Source organism: Pristiophorus japonicus, chromosome 1 (genome assembly GCF_044704955.1).
Source record: "Pristiophorus japonicus isolate sPriJap1 chromosome 1, sPriJap1.hap1, whole genome shotgun sequence".
NCBI classification, from domain to species: domain Eukaryota; kingdom Metazoa; phylum Chordata; class Chondrichthyes; family Pristiophoridae; genus Pristiophorus; species Pristiophorus japonicus.
The window spans coordinates 534,472,754-534,498,125 of NC_091977.1; the positions used below are offsets into that span (position 1 = coordinate 534,472,754).

A 25,372-nucleotide genomic window follows, 5' to 3' on the forward strand; every position below is an offset into this window, starting at 1 on the left:
GAAGCAAGTCATCCTCGTTCGAGGGACCGCCTATGATGATGATGACTGGTACGAATGTAGATTGAAAGATCATCGAGAAAGCTTTGGAACATGGAGTTTTTAAAACCAGTTTATCTGGATTGATTTCATTAAAAAAAAAATATTTTGTACTAACAGGTGTACGTAGTGGAGCAACATTTTTACACAAATCATTGCAGTGTGATTAAATATGACAGCTATACAGCAGATCATTATGTAACCGATGATCATCCATCATAGGCAGTCCCTCGAAGCGAGGATGACTTGCTTCCACGCCAAAAAGGGATGAGTTCTCAGGTGTTTCAACGAAAGACCTGATATTCCAGATCCTGAACTACATCCTGAAGGGTGGAAGATGCCTGTGCGTTGATTTTTTTTTAACGTGGGGTGGCCGTTGCACACCAGCCACCACACGGGCTTGACAGAGCGAGGTCTTGGTCCAAGGGTTAACTTAATAGGAGCAGGAGTAGGCCATACAAGCCCCTCGAGCCTGCTCCGCCATTTAATACGATCATGGCTGATCTGATCATGGACTCAGCTCCACTTCCCCACCCACTCTCCATAACCCCTCATTCCCTTATCGTTTAAGAAACTGTCAATTTATTCAATGTCCCAGCTTCCACAGCTCTATGAGGCAGCGAATTCCACAGATTTACAACCCTCTGAAGAAATGTCTCCTCATCTCTGTTTTAAATGGGCGGCCCCTTATTCTAAGATCATGCCCCCTAGTTCTAGTCTCCCCAATCAGTGGAAACATCCTCTCTGCATCCACCTTGTCAAGCCCACTCATAATCTTATACGTTTCGATAAGATCACCTCTCATTCTTCTGAATTACAATGAGTAGAGGCCCAACCTACTCAACCTTTCCTCATAAGTCAACCCCTCATCCCCAGACTCAACCTTGCGAACCTTTTTTGAACTACCTCCAAAGCATGTATATCCTTTCGTAAATATGGAAACCAAAACTGCACGCAGTATTCCAGGTGTGGCCTCACCAATACCCTGTATAACTGTAGCAAGACTTCCCTGCTTTTATACTCCATCCCCTTTGCAATAAAGGCCAAGATACCATTGGCCTTCCTGATCACTTGCTGTACCTGCATACTAACCTTTTGTGTTTCATGCACAAGTGCCCCCAGGTTCCCGCTGTACTGCGGCACTTTACAATCTTGCTCCATTTAAATAATAACTTGCTCTTTGATTTTTTTCTGCCAAAGTGCATGACCTCACACTTTCCAACATTATACTCCATCTGCCAAGTTTTTGCCCACTCACTTAGCCTGTCTATCTCCTTTTGCAGATTTTTTGTGTCCTCCTCACACATTGCTTTTCCTCCCACCTTTGTATCATCAGAAAATTTGGCTACATTACACTCGGTCCCTTCTTCCAAGTCGTTAATATAGATTGTAAATAGTTGGGGTCCCAGCACTGATCCCTGTGGCACCGCACTAGTTACTGGTTGCCAACCCGAGAATGAACCATTTATCCCGACTCTCTGTTTTCTGTTAGTTAGCCAATCCTTTATTGATGCTAATATATTACCCCCAACCTCGTGAACTTTTATCTTGTGTAGTAACCTTTTACGTAGCACCTTGTCAAATGCCTTTTGGCAGTCCAAATACACCACATCCACTGGTTCCTCTTTATCCACCCTGTTCATTACATCCTCAAAGAACTCCAGCAAATTTGTCAAACATGACTTCCCTTCATAAATCCATGCTGACTCTGCCTGACTAAATTATGCTTTTCCAAATGTCTTGCTACTGCTTCTTTAAGAATGGACTCCAAAATCTTCCCAACCACAGATGTTAGGCTAACTGGTCTATAGTTTCCTGCTTTTTGTCTGCCTCCTTTTTTTAAATAGGGGTGTTACATTTGCAGTTTTCCAATCTGCTGGGACCTCCCCAGAATCCAGGGAATTTTGGTAAATTACAACCAATGCATTCCCAATCCCTGCTGCTACTTCTTTTAAGACCCTAGGATACAAGCCACCAGGTCCAGGGGATTTATCCGCTTTTAGCTCTGAAGAGATCGCAAAGGTTCTGTTTAAAGAATGGACTCAGTTGAGAATATTTCGTGGATTTTATGGGGTCACCCTGCTCAGATATGTGAAAAAAAGCTGGTTTTGTTCAAACTCCAGAGACCGCATGGCAGTTAGCGGACAAAAGACTGGTCAGTCATCCATTGACAAAAGAGCTGTCGGCCAGGAAGGGGGGCCACTGACAAAGCCACTCTAATATGCAAAAGCAGAAGAATAGAACAATGAACCCACCAGCCTGGCCAGCCAAAGAGGAGCTGGGTTTTTCCCAACACAAAGACTCGGAGAGATGCTCAGATTAAGGACCATTAGCCCAAAACACATGGGTCGGATGGCCCATCACTGACTCAGTACCCGTGCTTAGAAACAAAAGAATTTTAAAAGATTGGCGGAAAAGATAAGGGTAGCAAGTCTCCCATAAAGACAGGGTCTTTTCCACTTTATTTTAAGCTTGAAGCTTGGAGTTTGCAGCTTGTAGAGAGAGCTCTCGCTCCCTCTCCCTCCACCAAGATCGATGTGTCAGGGGGAAGCCACAGTTCCGTAGAAGACGCCACCGAGACTGAAACCCAGGCAGTGACTTCCCACAGCCGAGCTGAGCGAGGAAACCAACTGTGTGTGGAGTGGTGAGCATGATCGCGAGTGTCCCAAGCTGGGTGAGACTAAGGGCTCAGGGTTTTCTCAGAAGTGAAGCTTTTCTGGGCTATTCTGGGGCGGAAGCTTCGACTGGGTAATTCATTGGGAGGGGTGAAGTTAGAATCCTCCAGGGACTTAATGCATGTTACTAGCTCTCATTTCTGTACTGTATGTATGTTGTTTGTAACCTGGATTTTATTCTCCACAGAGACAGTGATTTTGCTTGGCAGTGCATGTTTTAGCCAGTGTATGTTAGATCAAATAAATATAAGTACAATTTTTCATCGAAGCATTCCTGTCTGTGACTCATTTCATTTACAGTCTGAATAATAATTCCCGGGTCTAGAACTTTTGTAATGCAGGGGTGATTCAAACCGTCCGTCTATCAATTGGGCTTGGATCAAAACCACTTACAGCCCCAATATCTTACTGAGTACCACCTCCTTTGTGATTGTGATTCTGCTAAGTTCCTCCCCACTGTTGTGTATCTGTAAAGCATGCACTCCCATGTTCTGCCACCAGGGAGCACATTCCTGTCCCAAGAGATCCCAACATCCCTTGGGAGCACTGTATATAAGCCGGCCCCTAAGGCCTGTTCCTCACTCTGGAGTGTCTTAAGACTGAGGTCACTGTTACTTTAACCTCCCTGTGTGCAGTCTCATCTGTGTTAGGAACACAATAACTAGCGACGAGAATACGAATCCAACGCAAAGATGCAACAAACTGTGGGCATCCTGGAGAAGTTCTCTGAAGGTGAGGACTGGGAAGCCTATGTCGAATGGTTAGACCAGTACTTTGTAGCTAATGAGCTGGACGGAGAAGGAAGCGCTGCAAAAAGAAGAGCGGTCCTCCTCACAGTCTGTGGGGCACCGACCTACAGCCTCATGAAGAATCTTCTGGCTCTGGTGAAACCCACAGATAAGGCGTATGAGGAGCTGTGTACACTGATTCAGGAGCATCTTAACCCGAGGGAGAGCGTGCTGATGGCCATGGTTCTACACGTGCCAGCGATCTGAAGGTCAGGAAGTGTCGAGCTACATCGCCGAGCTAAGGCGACTTGCAGGACAATGTGAGTTTGATGGCTACCTGGAGCAAATGCTCAGAGACATTTTTGTACTGGGCATTGGCCATGAGACCACCCTACGAAAACTTTTGACTGTAGAGACACCGACCCTCAGTAAGGCCATTGCGATAGCACAGGTGTTTATGTCCACCAGTGATAACACCAAAATATCTCTCAGCACACAAGTGCTAGCAATGTTCATAAATTAACTGGAACTGTGTTTGCGAGCAGAAATGTACAGGGCAGAAACCATAAGTCTGCAACTGCCAGCAGGCCTCAGGTGATCCAGATGACTCAGAGTCCGCAACAAAGGATGAATGCAAGGCAATTCACACTTTGGTGGCATTGTGAAGGCTTCCATTCAACCTATTGATGCCGCTTCAAAGGATATGTTTGCAAGAGCTATGGAACAATGGGGCATCTCCAACAAGCTTGCAGACGAGCTGCAAACTCTGCAAATCCTGCTAACTATCACGTGGCAGCGGAAGATAGGTGGATCAAAGCAATTTCGAGCCTGAGAGAGAGGAGGCAGATGCTGAAGTACATGGGGTACACTCATTTTGACGAAATATCCATCTATAATGCTAAATGTAAAATTGAATGGCTTACCCGTAGCCATGGAACTGGACACTGGCGCTAGCCAATCCATCATGAGTAACAAGATGTTTGAGAGACTGTGGTACAACAAGGCATTCAGACCAGCCTGGAGCCCCATCCACACAAAACTGAGAACGTACACCAACGAGCTCATCACTGTCCTGGGCAGCGCCATGGTCAAGGTCACCTACGAGGGCACGGTGCACGAACTGCCACTCTGGATTGTCCCGGGCAATGGCCCCACACTGCTTGGAAGGAGCTGGCTGGGCAAAATCCACTGGAACTGGGATGACATCCGAGCGCTATCACATGTCGATGAGGCCTCATGTACCCAGGTTCTTAAAATTCCTTCCCTTTTTGAGCCAGGCATTGGAAACTTTTCCGGGGTGAAGGTGCGGATCCACTTGGTCCCAGAGGCACGACCCATCCACCACAAGGCGCGAGCGGTACCTCACATGATGAAGAAGAGAGTGGAAATCGAGCTGGACAGGCTGCAACGCAAGTGGAATTCAGCGAGTGGGCCAGCCCGATTGTTCCAGTACTCAAAAGTGATGACACGGTCAGGATTTGTGGCGATTATAAAGTAACTATTCGTCGTTTCTCGCTACAGAACCAATACCCGCTACCTAAGGCAGACGACCTATTTGCGACGCTGGCAAAAGGCAAGACGTTCACCAAGCTCGACCTGACTTTGGCCTACATGATGCATGAGCTGGAGGAGTCTTCGAAGGGCCTCACCTGCATCAACACGCACAACGGACTGTTCATTTACAACAGATGTCCATTTGGAATTCAGTCGGCTGCAGTGATCTTCCAGAGAAACATGGAGAGCCTACTCAAGTCGGTACCATGCATGGTGGTTTTTCAGAACAACATATTGGTCATGGGTCGGGACACCGTCGAGCACCTACAAAACCTGGAGGAGGTTCTCCAGCGTCTGGATCGCGTAGGGCTGCGGCTGAAGAGGTTGAAATGTGTCTTCATGGCAACAGAAGGGGAGTTTTTGGGGAGAAAGATCACGGCGGACAGCATTCGGCCCACAGACGCCAAGACAGAGGCTATCAGAAACGCGCCCAGGCCACAGAACTTCATGGAGCTGCGGTCATTCCTGGGACTCCTCAATTATTTTGGTAACTTCCGACCGGGGTTAAGCACCCTCTTAGAGCCCCTACATATGTTATTGCATAAAGGTGAGAACTGAGTATGGGGAAAAAAACCAAGCAATTGCTTTTGAGAAAACCAGAAACATTTTATGCTCCAACAAGCTGCTTGTATTGTATAACCCGTGTAAAAGACTTGTGCTAGCATGTGATGTGTCGTTGTACGGAGTCGGGTGTGTATTACAATAAGCTAACATTGCGGGGAAGTTGCAACCTGTCACCTATGCTTCCAGGAGCTTGTCTAAGGCTGAGAAGGCTTACAGCATGATTGAGAAAGAGGCATTAGCGTGTGTGTTCGGGGTAAAGAAAATGCATCAGTACCTGTTTGGCCTTAAATTTGAGCTGGAAACCGATCACAAGCCCCTCATATCCCTGTTCGCTGAAAACAAGGGGATAAATACTAATGCCTCAGCCCACATACAAAGGTGGGCACTCGTGCTATCAGCGTATAACTATACCATCCGCCACAGGCCAGGCACCGAGAACTGTGCGGATGCTCTCAGTCGGCTACCATTGACCACCACGGGGGTGGAAATGGCGCAGCCTGCAAACTTGTTGATGGTGGTGCAGCCCGCAGACTTGTTGATGGTCATGGAAGCGTTTGAAAATGATAAATCACCTGTCACGGCCCGCCAGATTAGGACTTGGACCAGCCAAGATCCTCTGCTGTCCCTAGTAAAAAACTGTGTACTGCATGGGAGCTGGGCCAGCATCCCCGATGAAATGCAAGAGCTAATCAAGCCGTTCCAGCGGCGAAAGGACGAGCTGTCCATTCAGGCAGACTGCCTGTTGTGGAGTAACCGCGTAGTGCTACCCAAAAAGGGCAGGGAGACTTTCATCTCGGATCTCCACAGCACACACCCGGATGTAGTAATGATGAAAGCGATAGCCAGATCCCACGTGTGGTGGCCCGGTATCGACTCTGAATTAGAGTCCTGTGTACGGCAATGCAGCGTGTGTGCTCAGTTGAGCAACGCGCCCAGAGAAGCACCTCTAAGTTTGTGGTCCTGGCCCTCCAGACCATGGTCGAGGATCCATGTCGACTATGCGGGCCCATTTCTCGGTAAAATGTTCCTGGTGGTGGTGAATGCTTTTCCAAAATGGATTGAATGTGAAATAATGTCGGGAAGCACCACCACCGCCACCATTGAAAGCCTGAGGGCCATGATTGCCACCCACGGCCTGCCTGACATACTGGTCAGTGACAACGGGCCATGTTTCACCAGTGCCGAATTTAAAGAATTAATGACCCGCAATGGGATCAAACATGTCACCTCGGCCCCGTTTAAACCAGCCTCCAAAGGGCAGGCAGAGCGGGCAGTACAAATCATCAAACAGAGCCTCAAACGAGTCACAGAAGGCTCACTCCAAACCCGCCTGTCCCGAGTACTGCTCAGCTACCGCACGGGACCCCACTCACTCACAGGGGTGCCTCCGGCTGAGCTACTCATGAAAAGCTACTTAAAACCAGACTCTCGCTGGTTCACCCCAACCTGCATGATCAGGTTGAGAGCAGGCGGCAGTAACAAAATGTAAACGATGGTCGCGCCACTGTGTCATGGGAAATTGATCTGAATGACCCTGTGTATGTGCTAAACTATGGACATGGTCCCAAGTGGATCGCAGGCACGGTGATAGCTAAAGAAGGGAGTAGGGTGTTTGTAGTCAAACTAGACAATGGACAAATTTGCAGAAAGCACTTGTTCCGCCACCAGGGAGCGCATCATCCCTTGGGAGCACTGTATATAAGCCGGCCCCTAAGGCCTGTTCCTCACTCTGGAGTTTCTTAATAAAGACTGAGGTCACTGTTACCTGAACCTCCCTGTGTGCAGTCTCATCTGTGTTAGGAACACAATACCCCCCATAACCCCTTGACTATCCACTGTTGGAATATTGTTAGTGTCCTCTACCGTAAAGACTGATACAAAATATGTGTTCAGAGTTTCTGCCATCTCCATGTTCCCCATTACTAATTCCCCGGTCTCATCCTCTAAGGGACCAACATTTACTTTAGCCACTCTTTTCCTTTTTATATACCTACAGAAACTCTTGCTATCTGTTTTTATATGTTGTGTTAGTTTACTTTCATAGTCTACCTTCCCTTTCTTAATCATTTTTTTAGTCGACTGGAGACCAGCTCTGCTGCATGGACCTAGTGCGCAGACATATCACAGTGTGGGGTAGCCCCTGGGGCCCTGGGCCCCTGGCCTCGAACGCATGCCTCTCCTGGGCCCCGATCACATCACTCCAGTCTCTCAATTAATGGAATGCATAACAACACTGACACAGTGTTTACATTAGTTTGTTTCCTGGAGTCTAGACTGAATACCTGTTGTGCAATTTCTGCCATTATAGAACTTCATCATTATCAGAGGCAGTCCCTTGAAATCGAGGAAGACTTGCTTCCACGTTAAAAGTGAGTTCTCAGGTGACTGAACAGTCCAATACGGGAATTACAGTCTCTGTCACAGGTGGGACAGATAGTCGTTGAAGGAAAGGGTGGGTGGGACTGGTTTGCCGCACGCTCCTTCCGCTGCCTGCGCTTGCTTTCTGCACGCTCTCGGCGACGAGACTGGAGGTGCTCAGCGCCCTCCCGGATGCTCTTCCTCCACTTAGGGCGGTCTTTGGCCAGGGACTCCCAGGTGTCGGCGGGGATGTTGCACTTTATCAGGGAGGCTTTGAGGGTGCCCTTGTAACGTTTCCTCTGCCCACCTGGGGCTCGCTTGCCGTGTAGGAGTTCTGAATAGAGCGCTTGCTTTGGGAGTCTCGTGGACAATGTGGCCCGCCCAACGGAGCTGATCGAGTGTGGTCAGTGCTTCAATGCTGGGGATGTTGGCCTGGGTCGAGGACACTAACGTTGGTGTGTCTGTCCTCCCAGGGGATAGTGCCTTTGAAAGAGCTCTCCAATTAGTCCCACTCCCCCGCTCTTTCCCCACAGCCTTGTAATAGTTTCTCCTTCAAGTATTTATCCAATCCCCTTTTGAAAGTTACTATTGAATCTGCTCCCACCGCCCTTTCAGGCAGCGTGTCCCAGATCACAACAAATCACTGCGTAAAAAAACCCTCATCTCTCCTCTGGTTCTTTTTCCAATTACCGTCAATCTTTGTCCTCAGGTTACCGACCCTCCCACCAGTGGAACACTGCCTCCTCATTTACTCGATCAAAGCCCCTCAGAATTTTCAACACCTCTATTCATTTTCCCCTAAACCTTCTCTGCACCAAGGAGACCAATCCCAGCACCTTGAGTCAGAATTCTCTTCTCCACAGTGATTCCCATCAAGTTGTACAACGGACTTAATTGGTATTGCAGTTTTTTACTTTTTAACTAGTCGCCTGGAGTCGAGGGTGACTTGCTTCCACACCAATATGAGTTCCCAGGTGACTGAAGAGACCAATGTGGGACCTACAGACTCTGTCACAGGTGGGGCAGACGGTGGTTGGAGGGACGGGTGGGTGGGGGAGTTTGGGTTGATGTGCGCTCCTTCCGCTGTTTGCTCTTGGCTTCCGCGTGCTCCCGACGACGAGACTCGAGGTGTTCGGCGCCTTCTCAAATGCTTCTCCTCCACTTTGAGCGGTCTTGGGCCAGGGACTCCCAGGTGTCGGTGGGGATGTTGCACTTTATCAAGGAGGCTTTGAGGGTGTCCTTGTAACGTTTCCTCTGCCCACCTGGGACTCGCTGGCCATGACGGAGCTCTGAGTAGAGCGCTTGTTTCGGGAGTCTGGTGTCGGGTATGCGGCGGGGCTGATTGAGTCTGGTCAATGTCTCGATGCTGGGGATGTTGGCCCGAGAGAGACCGCAGACGTTGGTGCGTCTATCCTGCCAATGGATTTGCAGGATCTTGCGGAGGCAGCGTTGGTGGTACTTCTCCAGTGCTTTGAGGTGCCTGCTGTACACAGTCCATGTCTCTGAGCCATATAGGAGGCCGGGTATCACCGCTGCTCTGTAGTCCATGAGCTTGGTGCCAGGTTCGAGATCCTGGTCTTCGAACACTCTTTTCCTCAGGCGACCGAAGGCTGCACTGGCGCACTGAAGGCAGTGTTGGACCTCGTCGTCGCTGTCTGCCCTCGCTGACAGAAGGCTCCCAAGTTATGGAAAGTGGTCCACATTGTCCAAGGTCTCGCCATGGATCTTGATAATTGGGGAGCAGTGCTGTGTGGTGGGGGCAGGTTGGGAGAGAAGCTTTGTCTCACAGATGTTTAATGCAAGGCCCAGACTTTCGTACGCTTCAGTGAAGGCGTCAACGGCCTCCGAGTGTGCACAAACGCAAGTGTCGTCTGCATGTTGCAATTCAACGACAGGTTGGAACGACCTTGGATCTGGACTGGAGGCGACGGAGGTTGAACGATTTCCCGCTTGACCTGCGGGGAGCTTGTTAGAGGTGAGATGAAGCATTGCAGCGAGGAGGATTGAGAAGAACATTGGGGCGATGACACAGCCCTGCTTGACCCCGGTCTGCACTTGTATTGGGTCTGTGATGGATCCGTTGGTAAGAATCACGGCCTGCATGTCATCGTGAAGCAGGAGGAGGATGGTGACAAATTTTTGAGGATAACCAAATTTGAGAAGGACACTCCATAATCCCTCTCGGTTGACAAGAGTCGAAGGCCTTTGAGAGGTCAAAGGCGGCCATGTACAAGGGTTGGTGCTGCTCCTTACATTTTTCTTGGCTTTGCAGTTACCTACTTGGAAAGTGCACCCTGATCATAGAAATTTACAGCACGGAAGGAGGCCATTCGGCCTATCGAGTCCATGCTGGTCAAGAACTACCCAGCCTAATCCCACTTTCCAGCTCTAGGTCCGTAGCCCTGTAGGTTACGGCACTTCAAGTGCACATCCAGGCACTTTTTAAATGTGGTGAGGGTTTCTGCCTCTACTACCCTTTCAGGCAGTGAGTTCCAGACCCCCACCACCCTCTGGGTGAAGAAATTTCCCCCTCAAAACCTCCGACCAATTACTTTAAATCTAAGCCCCCTGGTTGTTGACCCCTCTGCTAAGTGAAATAGGTCCTTACTATCCACGCTATCCGGGCCCCTCATAATTTTAAACACCTCGATTAGGTCTGCCCGCCGCCTCCTCTGTGCCAAAGAAAACAAACCCAGCCTATCCAATCTTTCCCCATCACTAAAATTTTCCAGTCCTGACAGCTTCCTCGATGGTGAGCTAATACAAGAGGAGTCCCGTGGGATTCGATTTCATAATTGTTGAAACACTATATGCAAATCTTCTGCACACAAAGCAGCACTGTCAAAGCATGCATCCAGATCAAGGTGTGACAATCTGCTGATCTGTCACCAACACCCATTCATGCCCATCTTCAGGCAGCTGAGCAAAAGTTTGCATTGTGAACGCATCAACTATCTTTCCTCCAATTTTATGGGGGAGTGGTGGGGCGGGGCATGGTGTGTGGGGGGGACTGGGGGGGGGGGGGGAAACGCAAGCAAGACCAAGCGTTCAGTACAGCGGGAGGAACAAGAAGGAAGTGTAGGGAAGAATAGGAAGAAGAAAGATTTGCATTTATATAGCGCCTTTCACTACCCCAGGATGTCCCAAAGCGCTTTACAGCCAACAAACGACATTTGGAGGGCGGTCACTGTTGCAATGTGGGAAACGCAGCAGTCATTTTGTGCACAGCAAGCTCCCACAAACAGCAATGTGAAAATGACCGGATCATCTGTTTCTTGGTGATGTTGATTGAGGGCTAAATATTGGCACCAGGACACCGGGGAGCACTCCCCCTGCTCTTCTTCGAAATAGTGCCCGTGGAATCTTTTGCATCCACCTGAGAGAGCAGACGGGGCCTCGGTTTAACGCCTCATCCGAAAGACGGCACCTCCGACAGTGCGGCGCTCCCTCAGAGTGGGACTTGAACCCACGACCTTCTGACTCAGAGGCGAGTATGCTACCACGGCTAAGGAGGTGGAAGAACAGGAGAAAATTTCTCGGTTTTAGCTCCAACATGGTGATGACAGAGCGAATTAGGCGGTGGTCCGTTCAGCAGTCGTCAGCTCCTGTCATGGCGTGGGTGATGCGCTCGGGCGATGACGTAGTCTGGCAAATGCCAATGCTTGGAGCAAGGATGTTGCAGAGAGGGTTTATATTTGTCCTTCTGATGGAACAGGGTATTGGTTATGACAGCACCGACCACACTCGACCAGCTCCGCTGGGTGGGCCACATTGTCCGCCTGCCCGACACGAGACTCCCAAAGCAAGCGCTCTACTCGGAACTCCTACATGGCAAGCGAGCCCCAGGTGGGCAGAGGAAACGTTACAAGGACACCCTCAAAGCCTCCCTGATAAAGTGCGACATCCCTACCGACACCTGGGAGTCCCTGGCCAAAGACCGCCCTAAGTGGAGGAAGTGCATCCGGGAGGGCGCTGAGCACCTCGAGTCTCGTCGCCGAGAGCATGCAGAAAGCAAGCGCAGGCAGCGGAAGGAGCGTGCGACAAACCAGACTCCCCACCCACCCTTTCCTCCAACTACTGTCTGTCCCACATGTGACAGAGGCTGTAATTCCCGTATTGGACTATTCAGCCACCTAAGGACTCACTTTTAGAGTAGAAGCAAGTCTTCCTTGATTTCGAGGGACTGCCTATGATGATGCATTAAAGATTACATTAAAGAAATTAGAAAAGGGAAGTGGCGAGGACTGGCAGACAGCAAATGTGATTCCGAAATTTTAAAAAGAGAGATTGAACAAGTCCAGGGAGCTATAGACCAATTAACTTAGCGTCACTGGTAGGAAAGTTAATAGGGTCCTTACACAACGATGTAATGGAATAACATCTAGAAACTGAAAACATAATAGTCGGCACGGATTTCGAAAGGGAAGGTCGTGCATGAACAACCTTATTGAATTCTTTGAAGAAGTAATGGAAAGAGTAGACAAGGATCATGTAGTCGATGTAATATATTTGGATTTTAAAATGCCCTTCGACGAGCGAGTACACAGCCCTCCTGTATGGCTCAGAGAAGTGGATCATGTACAGTAGACGCCTCAAATCGCTGGAGAAATACCACCAATGATGTCTCCGCAGGATCCTGCAAATTCCCTGGGAGGATCAACGCACCAACGTCAGCGTCCTCGACCAGGCCAACATCCCCAGCATCGAAGCACTGACCACACTCGACCAGCTCCGCTGGACGGGCCACATAGTTCGCATGCCAGGCACGAGTCTCCCAAAGCAAGTGCTCTACTTGGAACTCCTACACGGCAAGCGAGCCCCAGTTGGGCAGAGGAAACGTTTCAAGGACACCCTCAAAGCCTCCCTGATAAAATGCAACATCCCCACCGACACCTGGGAGTCCCTGGCCAAAGACCGCCCTAAGTGGAGGAAGTGCATCCGGGAGGGTGCTGAGCACCTCGAGTCTCGTCGCCGAGAGCATGCAGAAAGCAAGCGCAGGCAGCGGAAGGAGCGTGCGGCAAACCAGACTCCCCACCCACCCTTTCCCTCAACCACTGTCTGTCCCACCTGTGACAGAGACTGTAATTCCCGTATTGGACTGTTCAGCCACCTGAGAACTCACTTTTAGAGTGGAAGCAAGTCTTCCTCGATTCCGAGGGACTGCCTATGATGATGATGAGGCTCATGACTAAGGTTTGTCTATCTCCATCTATAGGCTTTCTTCAATTATTATCTTCTGTACTCAGATGGATTCCATAATTCTGTTGCAAAAGCTGCCTCTAAAAAAAATCTGTGTTCCTACTGCATTACCCTTTCTGTTACTTCTTCAAAGATTCCAATAAGGTTGGCCAAGCATAACTTTCCATTTTAAAATCCGTGCTGACAACTCTATTGTATTTTCAGAACACGTGGAGACAGGGGTCAAGGAGCGGAATGATTAGCAAGCTGACTACAAAACAGGAAACGAGAGAGTCGGGGTGAAATGTAGTTACTCAGATTGGCAAAAGGTGTGAGGTGGTGATCCACAGGGACCGGAGCCGGGACCACTGATGTTCACCGTTTACATAAACGTTCGGGAATCGGAAGTACAATTTCAAAATTTGCGGACGACGACAAAGTCAGGGGTGTAGGGGCGACAAAATACAGGTAGACATGAAGAAACTTGCAGGATTGGCAAATGAACTTCAATATAGACAAGAGTGAGGGGGTACAGTTTAGTAGGAAGATTAGGGAGGCCATGTACTCCTTGGGGGAAATGAGTGTCTAACTGGAGTAAAGGAGCAGAGGGATCTGGGGGTACAGAAAGATGAATCACTAAAAGTCGCGATGCAGGTTAACAAGGCCATAAAATCTGCAAACAAAGCTCGGGGGTTTCTTTCTAAAGGGATAGAATCGAAAAGTAGGGAAGTTATGCTAAACCTGTTGGTTAGACTACACTTGGGAGTACTGCGCACAGTTCTGGTCTCCGTTTTATAAAAAGCACACAGAGCCATTGCAGAAGGTGCCAAAAAATTTTACTAGAATGATACCAGAACGGAGAGGTTATACCCATCAGGAAAGATTGAACAAGCTGAAGCTCTTTTCTCTAGAGAAAAGAAGATAGTGAGGGGTGACCTGATCGAGGTGTTTAAGATCGATAAGGGTAGTCGCAGAAGATGTTTCCACTTGTGGGGGAGACCAGAACTAGGGGCCATAAATCTAAGACAGTCACTAATAAATCCAATGGGGAATTCAGGAGAAACTTCTTTACCCAGAGAGCGGTGAGAATGTGGAACTCGCTGCCACAGGGAGTGGTTGAGGCGAATAGTATCGATGCATTTAAGGGGAGGCTGGATAAACACACGAGGGAGAAAGGAATAGAAGGATATGGTGATGGGGTGAGATAAAGAACATAAGAAATAGGAACAGGAGTAGGCCATACAGCCCTTCGAGCGAGGACTGGAGGCACTGAGGAGCATCCGAGAGAAACATGGATAGCTCGTTTCAGGCGTTGGTCACCCCACAGATTAAAAGGGTGCAGGAGGATAGGGAATGGGTGACCATCGCACACAAGAGTATGGCGAGGCAGGTAGTGCAGGAGTCCCCTGAGGCTATCCCGCTCTCCAATCGGTACTCTATTCTGACTACTGGTGAGGGCGGTGATGACTCTGGGGAGTGCAGCCAGGGCCAAGTCCACAGCACCGTGGGTGGCTCAGCTGCACAGTGGGGGAGGAAGAAGACGGGAAGGGCTATAGTGATAGGAGATTCAATAGTTAGGGGAGCAGATAGGCGCTTCTGTGGCAGCAAAAGTGACATCAGGGTGGTGTGTTGCCTCCCTGGTGCAAGGGTCAATGATGTCACTGAGCGACTGCAGGGCATTCTGGGGAGGGAAGGGGAACAGCCAGTGGTTGTGGTCCACATTGGTACCAACGACGTAGGTAGAAAGAGGGGTGAGGTCCTGAAAGCTGAGTTCAGGGAGCTAGGAGTAAGATTGAAAGCCAGGACCTCAAAGGTGGTAATCTCGGGATTACTGCCAGTGCCACATACTAGTGAGGGTAGAAATAGGAAGGCTAATCAGATAAATACGTGGCTGGGGCATTGGTGTAGGAGGGAGGGCTTTAGTTTCCTGAACAATTCGGATCGCTTCAGGGGTAGGTGGGACCTGTACAAGTCGGACAGGTTACACCTCAACAGAGACGGGACCAATGTTCTCGCGGGTGGTTTTGATAGTGCGGTTGGGAGGGCTTTAAACTAGCTTGGCAGGGGGATGGGAACCCAGGAGAGGGCTCTGAGCTAGTTAGAGTGGGTGAGAGCTCAGATGAACAGAACCCCAAGAAAAAATGCAAAAGGCAGGAGGCAACAGAGCAGAGTAGCACTGTGGTAAGTGTAAACCACAAGGAGATAGGAAGGGACAATATGTATCAATATAAAGGGACTGCAGGAGGGGTCAAAACTAAAAATCATGGTTTAAAAACTAGTATTAAAACACTTTACCTAAATGCACGCAGGATTCGAAACAAAGTAAATGAGTTGACGGCACAAATCATTACAAATGGGTATGATTTGGTGGCCATTACAGAAACGTGGTTGCAGGGTGGCCAAGACTGGGAATTAAACATACAGGGGTATCTGACAATTCAGAAAAATAGACAAGAAGGGAAGGGAGGTGGGGTAGCTCTGTTAATAAAGGATGATATCAGGGCAGTTGTGAGTGACGATATTGGCTCTAATGAACAAAATGTTGAATCATTGTGGGTGGAGATTAGAGATAGTAAGGGGAAAAAGTCACTGGTGGGCGTAGTTTATAGGCCCCCAAATAGAAATTTCACGGTGGGGCAGACAATAATCAAGGGAATAATGGAGGCATGTGAAAAAGGAACGGCAGTAATCATGGGGGATTTTAACCTACATATCGATTGGTCAAATCAAATCGCACGGGGTAGCCTTGAGGAGGAATTCATAGATTGCATAGGGGATTGTTTCTTAGAACAGTATGTTACAGTACCTACAAGGGAGCAAGCTATCTTAGATGTGGTCCTGTGTAATGAGACAGGAATAATAAACGATCTGCTAGTAAAAGATCCTCTCGGAATGAGTGATCACAGTGTGGTTGAATTTGTAATACAGATTGATGGTGAGGAAGTAGTGTCTCAAAGGAGCGTACTATGCTTAAACAAAGGGGACTACAGTGGGATGAGGGCAGAGTTGGCTAAAGTAGACTGGAAACACAGACTAAACGGTGGCACAATTGAGGAACAGTGGAGGACTTTTAAGGAGCTCTTTCATAGGGCTCAACAAAAATATATTCCAGTGAAAAAGAAGGGCGGTAAGAGAAGGGATAACCAGCCGTGGATAACCAAGGAAATAAAGGAGAGTATCAAATTAAAAACCAATGCGTATAAGGTGGCCAAGGTTAGTGGGAAACTAGAAGATTGGGAACATTTTAAACGACAAAAAAGAATGACTAAGAAAGCAATAAAGAAAGGAAAGATAGATTACAAAAGTAAACTTGCGCAAAACATAAAAACAAATAGTAAAAGCTTTTACCGATATATAAAACGGAAAAGAGCGACTAAAGCAAATGTTGGTCCCTTAGAAGATGAGAAGGGGGATTTAATAATGGGAAATGTGGAAATGGCTGAGACCTTAAACAATTATTTTGCTTCGGTCTTCACAGTGGAAGACACAAAAACCATGCCAAAAATTGCTGGTCACAGGAATGTGGGAAGGGAGGACCTTGAGACAATCACTATCACTAGGGGGGTAATGCTGGACAGGCTAATGGATCTCAAGGTAGATAAGTCCCCTGGTCCTGATGAAATGCATCCCAGGGTATTAAAAGAGATGGTGGAAGTTATAGCAGATGCATTCGTTATAATCTACCAAAATTGTCTGGACTCTGTGGAGGTACCAGCGGATTGGAAAGCAGCTAATGTAACGCCTGTTTAAAAAAGGGGGCAGACAAAAAGCAGGTAACTATAGGCCGGTTAGTTTAACATCTGTAGTGGGGAAAATGCTTGAAGCTATCATTAAGGAAGAAATAGCAGGACATCTAGATAGGAATAGTGCAATCAAGCAGACGCAACATGGATTCATGAAGGGGAAATCATGTTCAACTAATTTACTGGAATTCTTTCAGGATATAACGAGCATGGTGGATAGAGGTGTACCGATGGATGTGGTGTATTTAGATTTCCAAAATGCGCCACACAAAAGGTTACTGCAGAAGATAAAGGTACGCGGAGTCAGAGGAAATGTATTAGCATGGATCAAGAATTGGCTGGCTAACAGAAAGCAGAGAGTCGGGATAAATGGGTCCTTTTCGGGTTGTAAATCGGTGGTTAGTGGTGTGTCACAGGGATCGGTGCTGGGACCACAACTGTTTACAATATACATAGATGACCTGGAAGAGGGGACAGAGTGTAGTGCAACAACATTTGCAGATGACACAAAGATTAGTGGGAAAGCGGGTTGTGTCGAGGACGCAGAGAGGCTGCAAAGAGATTTAGATAGGTTAAGCGAATGGGCTAAGGTTTGGCAGATAGAATACAATGTCAGAAAATGTGAGGTCATCCACCTTGGGAAAAAAAAACAGTAAAAGGGAATATTATTTGAATGGGGAGAAATTACAACGTGCTGCGGTGCATAGGGACCTGGGGGTCCTTGTGCATGAAACTCTTTTTGGAGTTTATCTGAAAAACATAAAACATTAATCCATGCCACCCGACCTGGATGACACACCAGACATTTACAAGGCCCTTTTTTTGTTCTTTTTTGTGTTTTTTTTGGTGTTTTTCTTTTTTTTTGGGCACTAAAATCACATTTTTTTCCTCCAGAGCCCCCTATAAAAGGGGAGGGGGACACTAAAAGCACCGGCAATTAAAACAAATTAAACTTTAAAACGTAAAATCAAATTAAAATTTGGTTGCCGGGCGTGATGATGCACTCCAGTCGCTCCGGTGCCCACCTCTCGCGGAAGGCCGCGAGCGTACCGGTGGACACCGCGTGCTCCATCTCCAAGGACACCCTGGGCCGGATGTAAGAGCGGAAGAGAGGCAGGCAGTCAGGTTGAACGACCCCCTCGACCGCCCGCTGCCTGGACCGGCTGATGGCACCCTTGGCCGTGCCCAGGAGCAGTCCTACGAGGAGTCCTTGTGCATGAATCCCAAAAAGTTAGTTTGCAGGTGCAGCAGGTAATCAGGAAGGCGAATGGAATGTTGGCCTTCATTGCGAGAGGGATGGAGTACAAAAGCAGGGAGGTCCTGCTGCAACAGGGTATTGGTGAGGCCGCACCTGGAGTACTGCATGCAGTTTTGGTCACCTTACTTAAGGAAGGATATACTAGCTTTGGAGGGGGTACAGAGACGATTCACTAGGCTGATTCCAGAAATGAGGGGTTACCTTATGATGACAGATTGAGTAGACTGGGTCTTTACTCGGAGTTCAGAAGGATGAGGGGTGATCTTATCGAAACATTTAAAATAATGAAAGGGATAGACAAGATAGAGGCAGAGAGGTTGTTTCCACTGGTCGGGGAGACTAGAACTAGGGGGCACAGCCTCAAAATATGGGGGAGCCAATTTAAAACCGAGTTGAGAAGGAATTTCTTCTCCCAGAGGGTTGTGAATCTGTGGAATTCTCTGCCCAAGGAAGCAGTTGAGGCTAGCTCATTAAATGTATTCAAATCACAGATAGATAGATTTTTAACCAATAAGGTAATTAAGGGTTACGGGGAGCGGGCGGGTAAGTGGAGCTGAGTCCATGGCCAGATCAGCCATGATCTTGTTGAGTGGCGGAGCAGGCTCGAGGGGCTAGATGGCCTACTCCTGTTCCTAATTCTTATGTTCTTATTCTTATGTTCTTAAGAAACTGTCTATCTCTATCTTAAATTTATTCAATGTCCCAGCTTCCACAGCTCTCTGAGGCAGAGAATGCCACAGATTTACAACCCTCTGAGAAGAAATTCCTCCTCATCTCAGTTTTAAATGGGCGGCCCCTTATTCTAAGATCATGCCCTCTAGTTCTAGTCTCCCCCATCAGTGGAAACATCCTCTCTGCATCCACTTTGTCAAGCCCCCTCATAATCTTATACATGCCTTATAAGGCTTGTTGGCCTTCATAGCGAGAGGATTTGAGTATAGGAGCAGGGAGGTCTTATTGCAGTTGTACAGGGCCTTGGTGAGACCACACCTTGAATATTGTGTTCAGTTTTGGTCTCCTAATCTGAGGAAGGACGTTCTTGCTATTGAGGGAGTGCAGCGGAGGTTCACCAGACTGATTCCCTGGATGGCAGGACTGACATATGAAGAATGAGTGAATCGACTAGGCTTATATTATTGGAATTTAGAAAAATGAGAGGGGATCTCATGGAAACATATAAAATTCTGATGGGATTGGACAGGTTAGATGCAGGAAGAATGTTCCCGATGTTGTGGAAGTCTAGAACCAGGAGTCACAGTCTAAGGATGAGGGGTAAGCCATTTAGGACCGAGATGAGGAGAAACTTCTTCACTCAGAGAGTTATGAGCATGTGGAATTCTCTACCACAGAACAATATTGGGTCCAGTTCGTTGGATATATTCAAAAGGGAGTTAGATGTGGCCCTCACGGCTAAAGGGATCAGGGGGTAGGGAGAGAAAGCAGGAATGGGGTATTGAAGTTGCATGATCATATTGAATGGTGGTGCAGGCTCGAAGGGTCGAATGGCCTAATCCTGCACCTACTTTCTATGTTTCTATGTTTCTACGTTTCGATAAGATCACCTCTCATTCTTCTGAAAGATCGGAGGAGGCACGTGTGGAGTATAAATACCAGCACGGACCTGTGGGGCCGAATGGCCTGTTGTCGATACTCGGTAACTGGAAACCAGACAGTATCCTGACATTTCTGTAGTGTCGATGGTAACCACAAGGTAGTACTTTGAAAACTTACAGAAGTTCAAGGATAGCTTATAAAGCGCTCCAGTTGTGAAAAAGCTGACAGGTCACGTATTAAATGTAGACAAACCACATGCAAAAATCAAATTGCAAAGTGACTGTTGACACGGACTCCAAATATTAGAGAGCAGCCCGTTGCTAAATAATAGTAGGCTTGTACTTGTATAATAAAATGATAAATAGTACAAAGGTCTAAATGAACACATTCACAAGTAGAATTAACAGCACCGAAACAGGCACAACTGATCTGTCAGTGTTTATGTTACGCATCGCATGAGAGTCCTCCCACTTAATCACATCCCGTACTATATCAACCTTGAAAGTTAATAAATCACTACAAAAGGAATTTGCAATATTTACAATGTGACTGCCCCACCTTTCGTACAAAACAGCAATTATATAGTAAATCCAGCTCGCTTAACTCTATCGCAATCTTAACATTAACGCAACAATCCTGCTGATCACTCAGTTTATTTTTCCTTCACAGTTCCTGCTATTCATCCTCCGCGCCAGTCCCCGAGTTATTGTTCAGTCTCCGAGACTACGTTACAGCAGCAGCTGTGCTCCAAAAAGTACTTCATTGACTGTAAAGCGCTTTGGGGCATCCAGAGGTCGTGAAAGGTGCTATAGAAATGCAAGTTCTTTCTTTTATTTTTTCTCTCCCCAACTTGAGTCTACTCCCAAGTCCTCTCTATCTTATGGTCTACAGGGCTGTAGTGATACCCGCCCTCCTGTATGGCTCAGAGAGGTGGACCATGTACAGTAGACACCTCAAATCGCTGGAGAAATACCACCAGCGATGTCTCCGCAAGATCCTGCAAATCCCCTGGAAGGACAGACGCATCAACATTAACGTCCTCGATCAGACCAACATCCCCAGCATTGAAGCACTGACCACACGCGACCAGCTCCGCTGGGCAGATCACATTGTTCACATGCCAGACACGAGACTCCCAAAGCAAGCGCTCTACTCAGAACTCCTACACGGCAAGCGAGCCCCAGGCGCAATATCCCCACCGACATCTGGGAGTCCCTGGCCAAAGTCCGCCCCAAGTGGAGGAAGTGCATCCGGGAGGGCGCTGAGCACCTCGAGTCTCGTCGCCGAGAGCATGCAGAAAACAAGCGCAGGCAGCGGAAGGAGCATGCGGCAAACCAGACTCCCCACCCACCCTTTCCTCCAACCACTGTCTGTCCCACCTGTGACAGAGACTGTAATTCCCGTATTCGACTGTTCAGTCATCTGAGAACTCACTTTTAGAGTGAAAGCAAGTCGAGTTAAACGAGGGACTGCCTATGATAATGATCCTATCCGCAATCCAATATCTCTCGCCCACCAATCCCAATGCTTGGCCGTAATTCTATATTCTTGGATGTGAAAAGACACTTCGACTGCTGCTAAATGCCTGCATAACTGTCGCAGTCAGTCAGAATGGGAACCCCGTGGCTACATATGGGCACTTGCCCTGGCACATAACTGGGGCAAGCTCAGACAATGTGCCACCGCAAGGGGCCCCAGTGTGTTCACACCTGAACAATAGATTCTGAGAGATGTTTCGGACATTAAAGGGAATCAAGGGATATGGGGACAGTGCAGGAAAGTGGAGTTGAGGTAGAAGATCAGCCGTGATCTCACTGAATGGCGGAGCAGGCTCGAGGGGCCGAATGGCCGACTCCTGCTCCTAATTCTCACGTCCCTTTCTCCAGTGTGCCCATGTACAGAAGAAAATGGCAAAGGATTCTGAGGTGATCTTGGAAACTTAGCTTGATTGCAGTTGAAGTGTTAAATTCTTTTTCAACAACACTGGATGTCTGACAGTTGATATGTCAGCAGATTTTTTTTAAATCTCAAGGAGTCAAATATTTAAGAAAAAGGCTGCAGATGTAATAGATACAAGAACAACCTATATTTAGAAAGCACCTTTACACAGTAAAACATCCCAAGGCGCTTCACAGGAGTGCTATGAAACTAAATTTGACATCGAGCCACACAAGAAGAAATCAGGGCAGGAAAGAGGTAGGTTTTAAGGAGCGTCTGGAAGGAGGAAAGAGAGGTTGAGAGGCAGGGAGTTTTAGGCAGGGAGTTCCAGAGCTTGGGGTCCAGGCAACAAAAGGCACGGCCACCGATGGTGGAGCGATTATAATCAGGGGTGCTCAGGAGGCCAGAATTAGAGGAGTACAGAGATCTCGGGGGGTTGTAGGGCTGGAGGAGATTACAGAGATAGGGAGGGGCGATTTGAAAAGAAGGATGAGAATTTTCCATTAGACGTCAGCGAGCGCAGGGATGATGGAGAACAGGACTTGGAGCGTATCTGATTTCAACTTCTCTCAACGCTTCATTGAACTTTAACCTATCCAGGATACCAAGTGTCAGTCATGGCTCAGTGGGCAGCACCCTCGCCTCTGAGTCAGAAGGTTGTGGGTTCAAGTCCCACTCCAGGGACTTGAGCACATAAATCTAGGCTGACATCCCAGTGCAGTGCCGAGGGAGCGCCACGCTGTCAGAGTTGCCATCTTTCGGATGAGACGTTAAACCGAGGCCCTGTCTGCTCTCTCAAGTGAACGTAAAAGATCCCATGGCACTACTTCGAAGAAGAGCAGGGGGAGTTCTCCCCGGTGTCCTGGGGCCAATATTTATCCCTCAATCAACATAACAAAAACAGATTATCTGGTCATTATCACAGTGATATTTGTGGGAGCTTACTGTGCGCAAATTGGCTTGCTGCGTTTCCTACATTACAACAGCGACTACACTCCAAAAGTACTTCATGGGCTGTAAAGCACTTTGAGACGTCTGGTGGTCGTGAAAGGCGCTATATAAATCTTTCTTTCTTACAATTTGCAGCCTTTCGAAACCAAAGTTAGTCATCGCTTATTCGAGAATTCCCAATTTACCTTGGATTAGATTATTTTTTCTTCAAATCGCCCAAGTCACAATCTGGAATGGTGGATCACCCGACTGTTGCAGAACCCGCTTGATTCTTATTTCACTGAATTGAATGGACCCCAAGTTGTCCTGCACTGACCCCGTACCCCCCTCCCACCCATCATCGTCATCATCATCGGCAGTCCCTCGAAGCAAGGATGACTTGCTTCCATGTCAAAAGGTTCACAGGTGTTTCAATGATGGACATAATATTCCAGGTCCCGAACTACATGTTGAAGGGTGGGAGATACCTGTGCGTGGATTTTTTTTAACGTTTGGTGGCCGTTGCACACCAGCCACCACACGGTCTTGGTCCAGTGGCAAGGGTTAACCAGGACGACTGGAGACCAGCTCTGCTGCACGGACCTAGTGTGGACACATATCGCAGTGTGGGCTGTCCTCTTCCGGGGCCCCGAACCAGGGCGTGCCGAAACCCTGACTCACAGAAATCTCCGCGTCAACTCATTATTCTGCAGAATCTCAAAACTGTCATTCTACGGATAACTGCAGAATCTCAAAAAGGTCACGCTATGGTCTCCCATGCCCTGCCCTTTGTGATCCAATAGGCGAGGCTGTCAAATGCAAAGTCTGGAATCGCCCAGTCAATATTTCCCAACTTATCTCGATCGGGCAGTACCGGGTCTATCTGTAAGGTGGCCAAATCTGTTCAGACATATTTCAGGAGGTTTTATCGTACGATCTCTCTGCCTTTATCATCCCTGCGAGGTCAAACACTGATATCTTTTTAAATAAACTAATTAACAAGCGTTCAAAGAAAACGCCCCATTTTTCCCCAAGCGCTGCTTCAGTCTCCAGGAGATTAATCTTTAATTCCTGGAAATTACCAGGGCAATCCCATAGAGGCTGGTGATCGTGTCTGCACTCAGTACAACCACCTGCCTGATTTCTGTCTCAATGCAATGAAAATCAGACGGATTCTACATCGGGTGGGTGACCCTCTCCAACCTGATCACTGCCCCAAGTGCAGAGTAAAATCTAACCATCCCTCCCCACCACCCCCCCAAATCTTTTACACTTCAGGTTACTGCCCACTTTTTCAATAATACGAGTTGCAATTTCATGTACGCTGTCAATAATAAACACGAGCTTGCCCAAAACTCGGCTGGCCCCGTATCCCAACTCGCAGCAACTCCCGTTCACCCATCAACCCCCTGTGCTCGCTGACCCACATGCTGACCCATGACACGTTCGCCCCTCCTCCTCCGACACTCTCCCCTCCCCGTCCCCCACCCTTCGATTTTAAAATTCTCATCCTGGCTTTCAAACCCCTTCGTGGCCTCGCTCCCCCGCCTCCCTATCTCGATAACCTCCTCCAGCCGCACAACCCTCCGAGATCTCTGCGCTCCTCCGATTCTGACTTCTTGTAGGTCCCCGATTTTAATCGCTCTGCCCCTTGGCAGCCGTGCCTTCAGCTGCCCCGCTCCCAACCTCTGGCATTCCCTCCCTAAACCTCCCCGTCCTCCTTTAAAGACGCGCCTTAAAACCTGCCACTCCAACCAAACTTTTGGTCGCCTGTCCTAATGTGGCTCGCTGTCTGACATTTTGCCGGATTACGCTCCTGCGAAGCGCGGCGGAACGTTTTACTAAAGGCGCTACATAAATGCAAGTTGCTGTTTGCCAAAGTGAGTTAAAAAATCAACTAGTTTTCATTGAAGCATCAACGTTATAAGGCTGGGATTATTTAAAATAACAAACACTGCTTTTCCCAGCGGGTGCAAGCTAAGACAGCCACATGGAGGAGATTGCAATCGATATTGTTGGAAAGCACCGGCACACTGTGGGTCAACCAACAAACCAGGGAATCCAGAGAGAAAAAGTGGCTCAAAGTAAGGACAGATTGAGAGCTGTGAAGTTCAGCACAGCACAGGACAGGACAGGACGCCTTTAGCATCAAGCAAAAGAAGCAAAGGTTTTCAATGAAACGGTAAAGTTGTGCTCACCAGGAGGAGGGACAGAAGGAGTAGTCCAGCCCGGATCCACATCTCTGGGCTCAGTCTGCGCTGTCCTAGTGGCCGGAGTATCAGTGCCAGTGAGCCCAGGTTGTCTCTCAGATTCCGAGTGTCTCCGGGTCCCGGGCGGCACCTCACCTGCTCAACCACACACTGACGTCAGCGGCCCAGGTGCCTTCGGCCCCGCCCCCCGCGTCATAGGGGGGGGGCGGGGCCACCGCGAGAGGGCAGGGGAGAGGAGAGGGAGGGAGCAGGGGAGAGAGGGGGAGAGGAGAGGGAGGAAGAGAGGAGGGCAAGGCGGGGAGAGGGAAAGGGAGACAGGGGGATAGAGGGGGAGGGGGAAAGAGGTGGGTGGAGAAAGTGGACAGGGACAAAGGGGAGGAAAAAGGAGGGGAGGAGGAAGAGGGGAGGGAAGAGAGGGAAGCGGAGAGCGTGACGGAGGAGAAGGCAGAGGGGAGAGGGAGAAAGTGCGGGAGGAGGGGGAGGATGGAAACATAGAAACATAGAAAATAGGTGCAGGAGTAGGCCATTCGGCCCTTCGAGCCTGCACCACCATTCAATATGATCATAGCTGATCATTCATCTCAGTACCTCTTTCCTGCTTTCTCTCCATACACCCGATCCCTTTGGACGTAAGGACCACATCTAA

At 48.4% G+C, this 25,372-nt stretch overlaps 1 protein-coding gene across 2 annotated transcripts in view; it reads right to left on the minus strand.

The window, feature by feature from the left end:
• LOC139260782 (desmoglein-2-like) overlaps positions 1-24,867 on the minus strand; it is a 106,603-nt gene extending 81,736 nt beyond the window's left edge. For both annotated transcript variants that reach the window (XM_070877035.1, XM_070877034.1), the window contains exon 1: positions 24,715-24,867. In XM_070877035.1, the coding sequence (XP_070733136.1) occupies positions 24,715-24,756 (42 nt within the window). In that variant the 5' untranslated portion in view covers positions 24,757-24,867. The remainder of the gene's footprint in view (positions 1-24,714) is intronic.
• Positions 24,868-25,372: the final 505 nt, after the last annotated feature.